This window comes from Mustelus asterias, chromosome 19 (genome assembly GCF_964213995.1).
Source record: "Mustelus asterias chromosome 19, sMusAst1.hap1.1, whole genome shotgun sequence".
NCBI lineage: Eukaryota > Metazoa > Chordata > Chondrichthyes > Carcharhiniformes > Triakidae > Mustelus > Mustelus asterias.
In genome coordinates, this window is record NC_135819.1 from 60,935,807 (window position 1) to 60,948,404 (window position 12,598).

The 12,598-nt window shown below is 42.6% G+C and overlaps 1 protein-coding gene across 1 annotated transcript in view; it reads left to right on the forward strand.

The window, feature by feature from the left end:
• The window catches only part of rint1 (RAD50 interactor 1), a 42,946-nt gene extending 37,904 nt beyond the window's left edge, over positions 1-5,042 (forward strand). Inside the window, exon 13 of the mRNA XM_078235682.1 lies at positions 2,416-5,042. Within this exon, the coding sequence (XP_078091808.1) occupies positions 2,416-2,638 (223 nt within the window). The 3' untranslated portion in view covers positions 2,639-5,042. The remainder of the gene's footprint in view (positions 1-2,415) is intronic.
• Positions 5,043-12,598: the final 7,556 nt, after the last annotated feature.

Here is a 12,598-nt window from a genome sequence, read left to right on the forward strand (position 1 = left end):
CCTGTACCACTGCAGTCCATGTTGTAAGTACACCTGTACTACTGTTCAGGAGGGAGTTCCAGGATTTTGACCACCCCTAATTGCATAGTTGATGACCCATTCCATAACTTTGCTGTTGATACAGAGTAGGCTAATCAGGTAGTAATTGACTGGGTTGATTTGTCCTGCTTTTTGTGTACAGGACACACCTGGGCAATTTTCCACATTGCCAGGTCAATGCCAGTGTTGGAAAGGCTTTGTTTGGGGCTCCGTAAGCTCTGGCGCACAAGCCTTCTGTACGATTGCTGGAATATTATAAGGACCCATAGCTTTTGAGGCATCCAGTGCCTTCAGCCATTTCTTGATATAACATGGAGTGAATCAAATTGACTGAAGACTGGCATCGTCGTGATGCTAGGGATCTCTGTAGGGGACTGTAATGGATCATTTGCAAATGCTTCAGTCTTGTATTTTGCACTGATGTGCTGGGCTCCCCCATCATTGAGGAAGGGGATACTTGTAGAACCTCCTCCTCCAGTGAGTTGTTTAATTCACAACTGGATGTGGCAGGACTTCAGAGATTAGACCTGATTGGTTGTGGCATCACTTATGTCCCTAGCTGCTTATACTGTTTGGCATGCAAGTGGTCCTATGTTGTAGTTTCACAAGGTTGACACCTCATTTTTAGGTTTGACCTGATGCCATGAGACTTCATGGGGTCCAGAGTCAATGTTGAGGACTCCCAGGGCAACTTCTTCCTGACTCTATACCACTATGCCGCCACTTCTGGTGGGTTTGTTCTACCAATGGGGCAGGACATACTCGGGGATGGTGATGTCTGGAACATTGCCAGTAAGGTATGATTTCGTGACTGTGACTATGTCAGGCTGTTGCTTGACTAGACTATGAGACAGCTCTCCCAATTGTGTCGCAAGTCCCCAGCTGTTAGTAAGAAGGACTTTGCAGGGTCAACAAGGCTGAGTTTGCCATTGTCATTTCTGATGCTGAGTGGTCAGCCCAGTTTCATTCCTTTTAGACTTTTTAATGGTTTAATGCAACTGAGTGTCTTTCTTGCTCATTTCAAAGGACATTTAAGAGTCAACCATGTTGCTGTGAGTCTTTAGTCACATGTAGGCCAGGCCAGGTAAGGACAGCAGATTTCCTCTCCTAAAGGACAATAGTAAACCACTTGCGATTTTATGGCAGTCAACAAATCATTAGACTTTTTAATTTCAGATTTTTATTGAATTCAAATCTCACCATTTGCCAAGATCCCCGGAGTAATATCCTGGGTCTCTGACTTGCTCGTTCAGTGAAAATACAACTGTGCCACCACCTCCCCATGACTCCAGTATTATTTCTATGATGTGGTGTCCAACACTCCGCACAGGACTCTCAACTATCTTGTAAAGTTTCATCACTTTTTTAACTTTGTACCCAGTGCTGCAATATATTAAACTTAAAATCCCATTTATCAATTTTCTATTTTTCCCTCTTTTGCAGTCCTGTATATGCGTATATCTACTCATTCTATTTCCTTACATTTGTTCTCCTGAGTTCTTCCGAATTTATGATTAGCAAATGGTGCTAATATTGCTGCATTTTGTCATTTTTGCATATGGAAATTGAGAACCCCCAAGGTGTGCTACTAATTATATTTTGCCAAACTGAGAACATCCATTCACTCCTCTCTGATATCTTAACATTTTAATACATTCCCCTCTTAATACATATCCACCATTTTTATTTCTTCCCCCACATTCTGCATAAATACTCAGGAAGTCCTTCTCTTGCCTTGCTTTGATAAGACTCAATAATTCTCTCCAGGGTGTATTGTATTCAGCAATCTCATATCAATATATGTATTTGACTATTTTAAAGAAAGGTATTTTAAGTAAAATAACTGTTGGTAAGAAAACCTGTTCAGATGCTTCAGATTAACATTGCATGCAAAGAAGTTATTTTGCTGTATTTATTTTAAGCAAACCAGTTTTATTCTTGTCGGCCAGGTTGCCATCTATCCTCTTGTTTTTATAGACCCATATAATTAACTTTTTTTGTTGACAACCAGTCACTACACATTTTAACTTCTCTGTTTTTGATAAATCTGGTTTCCCTGTCTATATTTTGCCCTAATTTTATTGGGAGTTTCTTATTTTTGGGCATAAGCTCCATGTTTTAAGGACTGCTTCTCAACTTAACAATGTTAGTTAAAAGCTCCCCATTATTATTGACCCGTTACTTCTCTGAATTTTGGTTAAACATTCTTATGGAGCTTGTAATTATATACATGTCAGTCATATGAAATTGTGTAATATGGAGTATTTTTACTAAATTTTACTAAGTCATGTGTAAAAATTCAGTATTAATGAAACATTTATAATTAGAAGAATGCTGAATGGGATGGAACGTTCTCAGACTTATTTTTTTCCCTAGAGTGAAAGAAGCTTGTGTCATCCTGAATCTGAATGTGGGATCAGCGCTGTTGTTACGTGAAGTGCTACAGACTGCTTCTGGCAATATGACTGATGCAGTTGCCTACTCTGAACAACCCACTGCAATAGCAGCTTTGAATGAAATTGGAGTTTATAAACTGGCCCCACAAGATGTTGAAAACTTGCTGAATCTAAGGACAAACTGGCCAAGTACAGGCAAATAAGTGAACCATTGATAAGCTGGAACATCATTGTTGCATTTAAAAATGAAGCATATAATTGATGTGACTCAACAGTGGTGTGTTTAGAAGGATAATGAGAGGAGATAGGCATACATGGACATGAATCAAACTTGTGAATTGAGCAATGACTAGAAACCCCAATCCAGAATGTTCTGCATTAAGTCCTATTGAATTAAAAATTATTGCACTAAAAAGACTCTTTGAATTTTAAAAAGACTATTCTGAGCACACAAACATCTAAGCAACTGTTTTTCTTTATTCTTTCATGTGATGTGAGCATTGCTAGAATATGCCAATGATTGTTTTTCATCCCTAATTGCCTTTACGAAAGTGGTGGTGAGTCACCTTCTTGAACTGCTATAGCCCATCTGCTGTAGCTAAAGCTAGGGAGGAAGTTCCAGGATTTTGACCAGTGACACTAATGTTCCAAGTCAGTGTGATGTGTGGCTTGGAGAGGAATTTGTAGGTGATAGTATTCCTATGCTTCTGCTGTCCTTGTCCTACTAGGTGGTAGAGGCTGTGGGTTAGTAGGTGCCGTCAAAGGAGGCTTGGTGAATTAATGCAATGCATCTTGTTTCTGGTACTCTTGTTACCATTGTGCTCCACTGGTGAAGGGAGCAAATGTTTAAGGTAGTGGATGGAGTGCAGGTCAAGTGGGCTGCTTTGCCATGGATGGTGTCAAGTCTCTTGTGTTGAAGCTGCATTATCCAGGCAAATGCAGAGTATTCCATCACACCCTTGACTTGTGCCTTGTGGATGCTGGAAAGGCTTTGGGGAGTTGGGAGATTGGTTATCTGCTGCAGCATCTGGCTTACTCTTGTAGCCACAGCATTTATATGGCTGGTCCTGTTAAATTTCTGATCAATGATAAACCTATTGGGGGCTTGAGGGGGTGGGATGGTGGATTCAGCATTGGCATTGCCATTGAATGTCAAGGCAAAATGGTAGGTACATGTGTGAACGTTACTTGCCAGTTATCAGCCCAAGTCTTAATGTTGTGCAGGTCTTGTTGTATATTGGTTTGGACTGTTTCAGAATCTGAGAAGTTTGGTACTGAACATTGCACATTCCTATCGGTGAAATCCCCACTTTTGACCTTATGATGTTGGGAAAATCATTGATGAAACAGCTGAAGATGGCTGGGCCTTGGGGAACTCCTGTAGTAATGTCCAGGGACTGAAATAAATAATTAACATCCAACAGCCACAACCATCTTTTTTTATGCTAGGTATGATTTCAACCAGTGGAGTGTTATCCCCCTGTACCCAATTCCCATTGACTTCAACTTTGCTTCTTGAAGCCAAGTTTGATCAAAAGCTGCCTTGATATTGAGTTCAGCTTTTTAAAAATTCATTCATGGGACATGGGCCTTGCTGGCTGGTCAGCATTTATTGCCCATTCCTAGTTGTCCTTGAGAAGATGGTGATGAGCTGCCTTCTTGAAACACTGCAGTCCATGTGCTGTGGATTGACTCACAATGCTGATTGATATATCTATGGACCAAGACTGCAATGAGAGCAGAAGCTGAGTGGGCCTGGCTGAACCCAGTAAGCATTGTCAGCAAGTTATTGGTGTGTAAGCGCAGAGTTGTCACCAACATTTTCCCTTACTTTGCTTGATTGGAAGCAGAGTGAAGCCCTGGTAATCGTCTGGATTGGATTTCTCTGTTTCATGCGTGGAAATGTTTCCATAGTGCCAGGCACAGACCAGTTTTGTAGCTGTACTGGAATGGTATGACTCAGCATGTGGTTAATTTTGGAGTATAGATCTTCAGTGCTACTGCTAGGATATTGCCTTTGCTGTATCTAATACTGAATTTGGTTACTGATGCTTCAGCCTTGCCTTTTGCACCAAATATGCAGGGCTCACCCATCGTTGAGCATGGAGATTAAGGTAGAAACTCGTCCTCCTCCTCTTGGTTGTTTAATTGGCCACTCAACTGGATGGGGCAGGTTTTCAGAGCTTTTATCTGAATTGATTGTGGGATTGCTTAGTGCTATTGCACACACTTTCTGCTGTTAGGTATGCATTTATTCTTTTGTAGCTTCAGCACATTGTTTTCAATGTTATGAGAATGCTATTTTTATACAAAAGAAAATGGTGTTCAATGCATGTCAATTTAGCCATACAAGGCCCCAGAATATTTATGATGTGGAGATGCCAGCGTTGGACTGGGGTAAACACAGTAAGGAGTCTTAACAAGACCAGGTTTTTCAGGGCGGCACGGTAGCACAGTGGTTAGCACTGCTGCTTCACAGCTCCAGGGACCTGGGTTCGAGTCCCGGCTTGGGTCACTGTCTGTGTGGAGTTTGCACATTCTTCTCGTGTCTGCGTGGGTTTCCTCCCACAGTCCAAAGATGTGCGGGTTAGATTGATTGGCCAGGTTAAAAAAAAAATTGCCCCTTAGAGTCCTGAGATGTGTAGATTAGAGGGATTAGCGGGTAAATATGTGGCGGTAGGGCCTGGGTGGGATTGTGGTCGGTGCAGACTCGATGGGCCAAATGGCCTCCTTCTGCACTGTAGGGTTTCTATGATTTCTAGGTTTAAGTCCAACAGGTTTATTTGGTAGCAAATGCCACTTAGATCTCCCACTCACCTGACGAAGGAGCAGCGCTCTGAAAGCTAGTGGCTTTTGCTACCAAATAAACCTGTTGGACTTTAACCTGGTCTTGTTAGACTCCTTAACTAGAATATTTATCATATATACCTTGTAAAATACTATCAAGGTTATTATGGAAAAATTAATGAGGACATTGTATCTGGACCAGTTTACATTGCAGTTTATTGTAACTTGGTTGTTTTTATTTTGCACGAGTGGTTTGTTAAGCTTGTGCCAATTCCAGTGTTGCTTCTGTTCACTTATCCACATATTTATTAAATCTGTTTAGCAGTTTTTAGCCTCAGTCTGAGATTACTGAAATATGCCTTTTCAGTCTATAGGTAGTGATACAACTGTGAAGTTGATTCTGTGACAGACTACAAATTAGCTAGCCATGGGGAATGTAGAAACACTTTCCAGGTCATTAGGAGCAAGGGCTCACCTATGGGAGTTTTATAAGATGCATAAATGTACTGAGGTGAGAAATTGCAGAGTTAGTGGGCCATATGTGCAGCAAAGCTTCCTCTATTGTAAATGCACCAGTATGCACTTGGCATTTAAATTTTAATGGAGTAATCTTAGCCTAACCTGCTTCATGGAAAAGTAATAGTGAGATCTAAAATGGACAATCAATCTAATTGTGTCTTTCCAGGCAGATATTGTAAAGATTACTATCCCAGAGTTAAATTTGATCCCTTTGCATATATGCTTGCAAAAAGAGAACAGATGAAACATATTCTGTACTACTTGTATTCAGTCGCTATTCATGTTTTGTCTGTCCTCATTCTCCTTGAATGCATAAACTCTTGCGTGATATATTTGTAACTACCCAACTTTAGCCCAATTGTGACAGGAGTGACATGTTCCACACTAGTACGGAGACAAAAGATCAGATTAAGTATTATAGTCCATCAGCTCATACAACAAAAAGGAACATTAGATTACACTAGGCAAAAAATAAAGCAGTGAACTCCTAAGTCATAGCCCAGAGAACCAACAAAGTGGTAAATCTTAATTGGTCTCCACAGACTTCATTAAGTGCAGGACAAACCACCCCCTGGACAGTCCAACAATGAAATGACTTCAAGATGCATTCGTTTATCAGCAGCCGAACTGCACAGTAAAAATGAAAGCCATCAACAATTATAGTTGCTACGTATTGTGTGTTAACCAGTTTAGGAAGCCATGAGTAATAGTTCAGGGTAATTTCATCTTGGCAGCCACCTGGTCAGTTGATACTGCATTAAGAGGCAACAACTCGGCTGACAGGTGCTATGGGATCACACAAGCAAGCACATTGAAGTTAACCCAGCAGCTTGGAATCATCTGTGTGGATAAACATATTGGTATCAGCTTAAATTGGTAATTAAGCAAAATATAACAGTAGCAGCTTCCATACGGAAGTGGAATGGACGGGATTGATTCTCTGCTTAAAGGACTGCAGCTTATTTTAGCCACAGAAAGGAATATTTTTATTACATCCCATTTAACAGCAGGAAGAAATGGAGAGATTTTGTAAATGATCTTGGTTCCAGCAGTACTAGTTACAAATATGAGGGACTTTTTCCAATGGAAATAAGGGTCTTTAGAATGCAACAGGATCCACAAATGCAAGTAAAATACTTGTGGAAATGTATTATAAAACATGTATTCTAAAACCTAGTTAGATTCAGATTGAAAACAGAGCTCAACACTGGCAAACATTGTAATAACCACTAAACTTCAGGCTCTTTCACCTTTTGCCTTGTGAATCTTACAAATATATAACACTGATCTAGTCTAATTTGTTGCACAATGAAGAGAATTACAGGAAAGCAGGTCCAGTGCTAAGCAGCCATCATCTCTGTTGCAAGGTTATTTGATGTCTCATCATGTTCAACCATTCGGCTATTTATATATCTCCAAGGTAGAGACCTAACCACGTGCTATCTTCATGCCAACTTCTCTCAGATGCTCTTTACACAGCCTTTCCAGTCTCCAAGTAGTCTCAACACCAGGTTAAAGTCCTACAGGTTTATTTGGTAGCACGAGCTTTCAGACACTGCCCTTTATCAGGTGAGTGCAGGATTTGTTTCACAAACAGGGCATATATAGACACAAACTCAATTACAAGATAATGGTTGGAATGCGAGTCTTTACCAGCAATCAAGTCTTTAGAGGTGCAGACAATGTGAGTGGAGAGAGGGTTAAGCACAGGTTAAAGAGATGTGAATTGCCTCCAGCCAGGACAGTTAGTGAGATTTTGCAAGCCCAGGCAAATCATGGGGGTTACAGATAGTGTGACATGAACCCAAGATCCCGGTTGAGGCCATCCTCATGTGTGCGGAACTTGGCTATCAGTTTCTGCTCAGCGACTCTGCATTGTGTGTCATGAAGGCCACCTTGGAGAACACTTACCCGAAGATCAGAGGCTGAATGCCCTTGACTGCTGACGTGTTCCCCAACAGGAAGGGAACACTCCTGCCTGGTGATTGTCAAGCGATGTTCATTCATCCATGTTGTAGCACCTGCATGGTCTCCCCAATGTACCATGCCTCGGGACATCCTTTCCTGCAGCGTATCTGGTGACTTGGCCAACATTGTCTACAAGAGTATGTACCGTGTGCCTGGTGGATGGTGTTCTCACATGAGATGATGGCATCCATGTCAATGATCCGGCACATCTTGCAGAGGTTGCTATGGCACGGTTGTGTGGTGTCATGGTCACTGTTCTCCTGAAGGCTGGGTAGTTTGCTGTGTACAATGGTCTGTTTGAGGTTGCACGGTTGTTTGAAGGCAAGTAGTGGGAGTGTGGGGATGGCCTTGGCAAGATGTTAGTCTTAATCAATGACATGTTGAAGGCTCCGGAGAAGATGTAGTACTGGAAGTACTGGACGATGAGGGGTACTCTGCCCGCTGTGTCCGTCTCCTGAGGTCGGTGCGGTTTATCACTGTGGCATGTCGGAACTGTCGATCAGTTCAGCGCCATATCCTGTTCTTATGGAGGGCGTCTTTCAGTGTCTGTAGATGTCTTATGATCCTCCTCATCTGAGCAGATCCTGTGTATACGGAGGTCTCGTCCGTAGGGGATGGCTTCTTTAACGTGTGAGAAGTGGAGCATCGTGGGGTTATCCATGGGCTTGCGGTACAGTGAAGTGCTGAGGTGACCGTCCTTGATGGGGATGCGTGTGTCCAAGAATGCAACCGATTCTGGAGAGTAGTCCATGGTGAGTCTGATGGTGGCATGGAACTTGATGTTATCATGTAGTTGTTTCAGTGATTGTTTGCCACGAATCCAAAAGGAAGAAAATGTCATCAATGTATCTAGTGTATAGCGTTGGTTGAAGGTCCTGTGCGGTGAAGAAGTCTTGTTCGAACCTGTGCATGAAGATGTTGGCATATTGAGGTGCGAATTTGGTCCCCATGTTCTATGTGTCTGGATGAACTGTTTGTTGAAGTTGAAGACATTGTGGTCCAGGATGAAGCGGATGAGTTGTAGAATTGTGTCTGGAGATTGGCAGTTGTCAGTGTTGAGAACTGAGCCAATTGCAGCAATGCCATCGTTGTGGGGGATGCTGGTGTAGAGTGCCGAGACATCCATTGTGACGAGGAGTGTTCCTGGTTCAACTGCTCCATGGGTGCTGAGTTTCTGTAAGAAGTCTGTAGTGTCATGACAGAAGCTGTTGGTTCCTTGTACAATGCGTTTCAGGATGCCCTCGACCTAACCAGAGAGGTTTTCACACAGGGTCCCATTACCTGATACGATGGGACGGCCGGGTGTGTTGGCCCTATGTATCTTTGGGAGGCAGTAGAGATCTCCAACACGAGGAGTATGTGGGATGACAGCATGGAGGGTGCTCTGAAGATCCAGATCAAAGGTCTTGATCAGTCTTAAGTTGATGGGTGTGTTCTTTGGTCAGATCTGCGGGTAACTGTAGGTGTTCCTTGTTGTTCACTTGTCAGTACACTTCTTTGCAGTAATCCGTTCTGTTCAGTATGACAGTGGCCCCTCCCTTGTCTGCTGGTTTGATGACAATGTTGCGGTTGTTCTTGAGTGCGCGGATGGTGTTGCATTGTGCTTGGGTGACGTTCGGGATTGCCTCGAGTGCAGCTGATTAATCTGGCATTGACACACCACCTGACAGCTTGGGCAGACATGTCGAGTCGAGGGCAGCGCCCTTCCGGAGTCGTCCAATTCAACTTTTTCCTCTTCAGTCACTGCAGATCTGTCAGCTGTTCTGGTTCATTGGTTGTCTCATCGGGTTCGCTTTTGGCCTCTTGGGGTTTGTGGAAAAACTCCCAGAGCCTCATTTGTCTGAAGAATTCCTGTGTCCCCGCTGCAAGACAGATGGGGTCCATTTTGGTGGACATCCGTATACACAGGATCTGCTCAGATGAAGAGGATCGCAACAGACACTGAAAGATGCCCTTGTAAGAACAGGATATGGCGCTCAACTAATCGATCGATAGTTCCGATGTGCCAAAGCGAAAAACCGCACAGACCTCCTCAGAAGACAAACACGGGACACGGCGGACAGAGTACCCCTCGTCGTCCAGTACTTGCCAGAGCGGAGAATCTACGATATCTTCTCCGGAGCCTTCAACATATCATTGAAGACTGAACATCTTGCCAAGGCCATCCCCACACCACCTCCCACAACTTGCCTGGGCTTGCAAAATCTCTCTAACTATTCTAGCTGGAGACAATTCACACCTCTTTAACCTGTGCTTAACCTTCTATCCACTCTCATTGACTGCACCTGTAAAGACTGGATTACCTGTTGAAACTCGCATTCCAGCCATTATCTTGTAATGGAGTTTGTGTCTATTTTTGCCGTTTGTGAAACAAATCCTGCACTCACCTGATGAAGGGGCAGCGCTCCGAAAGCTCGTGCTACCAAATAAACCTGTTGGACTTTAACCTGGTGTTGTGAGACTACTTACTGTGCCTACCCCAGTCCAATGTTGGCAACTCCACATCATGGTTTCCAATCCCACATTAACCCTTGTCAGAATACTTGGGTAAGGAGTTGAAGAGATGTAGTACAAAATATTTCCAGTCTACCTCTTCTACTCCAAGTTTGACTTTACAAATTCAGATGGTCTGAAGCTTTACAACTCTTACAGATTGCATTCTCTTCCTATTCAGAGGAGTGATAATCTCAGTTGCATTGGGTTGCCTTTGTTGCTTTGGACTTGAAATTGTAGTACTTGGTGTTTCAAATACTTAGGTTTCAACATCTGGTTCATTTCTTGCATGCTTTTGTGCAATGTTTTTCTTCATCTGGATACCATGGGTTTATCCTGTTGCTTCCAGAGGGAATGTTTGCTCCGTTCATTCAAAGAGTAGACTTAGGTTTTCTTTCTGGAAGCTTGACATTTCAAAAATAATGGAACAACCTTCATTTCTACCTATTTCATAATTTTAGCTAAATATTTGTTCACTCTTATTTTCCAGTTCCTTTTCAAACCTATGAATCTTTTTCATTCAGCTCAGCAACTAGTAGTCTTTGTTTCAGAGTGATCTGCAGAAGCGTTAACAACTTCACATGCGCATTCAGTTCCTTTTGGAATCTTTCTTCCATGGTCATTGACTGCTCCTTTGACTCTTTCAATCCACTTTCTACTTCTTAGAATTATCCTTATCCGAGCCTATATTTGCTCTTCCATACTGTGCATCTCATCTTTCACTTTGCAGTTTGACCTCTGTATACTTCAACACTTTCTCCACTCTCAACCTTTTCATACATAGAAATGGGAAGTAAGTTTGTTAATGCTAAGTTTTCAAAGGTATATATTTTTCCAAGTTTTCTTCAGCTCTGCAGTTTTTCCTGTGCTTCCTCCTAGAATATTGAACATCACTGTCTTCTGTCCACTGGTTTTACAGTTCTTCAAACAGTATTTCAGGGAAGTAACATAAGTATCTTTTCTGCCTGAGTTCTTCCAATGCAACTTTGGATACGAACATTTTCCTGTGGAATAAGTTCACTTTCTTTTTGCAGCTTTTGTTGCCTTCCTTCATTCACAGCCTTACATCAGCTCAAATTAGGTCTAGTTGTTTTAATTTACTATCCATGGATGTCTTATAGAACAGGGAGTACAAGCTTTATTTTTTTACATCACGTGGCAGTCAAATGTATTTCAGATTTCCAACATCCGCAGCATTTTGCTTGTGTTTAATTCATTGCCACTTTTCCGGAAGTGCCTACCTTGAAGTCCTGCTCTTCTCTCAGACAGGATTTCAGTTCGTCACTTCCCATTCTCCTCCTGGTATTTGATAAGGTGTATCTGCTACTTTACCTTTATGCCATTATTAGCACCTTCTTTGGTCTTTAACATTCCCTCTGTCTTGTTTCTATGACCTCTGTCAATCCCTCCTGAGATCCCACCTTCTCCACCACCATCTTTTTTAGGTGATCTCCAGCCATGTCCTCCATTGAGACACACTTCACTGAGGTCAGACTATCTACTATCATTTGACGCTACATCACAATGTGGGCAGTAAAGTTCCGTCACTCCCACATTAACCCTTGCGAACCAGAACACCCTTGTAGAACATAGAACAGTACAGCACAGAACAGGCCCTTCGGCCCATGATGTTGTGCCGAGCTTTATCTGAAACCAAGATCAAGCTATCCCACTCCCTATCATCCTGGTGTGCTCCATGTGCCTATCCAATAACCGCTTAAATGTTCCTAAAGTGTCTGACTCCACTATCACTGCAGGCAGTCCATTCCACACCCCAACCACTCTCTGCGTAAAGAACCTACCTCTGATATCCTTCCTATATCTCCCACCACGAACCCTATAGTTATGCCCCCTTGTAATAGCTCCATCCACCCGAGGAAATAGTCTTTGAACGTTCACTCTATCTATCCCCTTCATCATTTTATAAACCTCTATTAAGTCTCCCCTCAGCCTCCTCTGTTCCAGAGAGAACAGCCCTAGCTCCCTCAACCTTTCCTCATAAGACCTACCCTCCAAACCAGGCAGCATCCTGGTAAATCTCCTCTGCACTCTTTCCAGCGCTTCCACATCCTTCTTATAGTGAGGTGACCAGAACTGCACACAATATTCCAAATGTGGTCTCACCAAGGTCCTGTACAGTTGCAGCATAACCCCACGGCTCTTAAACTCCAACCCCCTGTTAATAAAAGCTAACACACTATAGGCCTTCTTCACAGCTCTATCCACTTGAGTGGCAACCTTTAGAGATCTGTGGATATGGACCCCAAGATCTCTCTGTTCCTCCAGTCTTCAGAACCCTACCTTTGACCCTGTAATCCACATTTAAATTAGTCCTACCAAAATGAATCACCTCACATTTATCAGGGTTAAACTCCATTTGCCATTTTTCAGCCCAG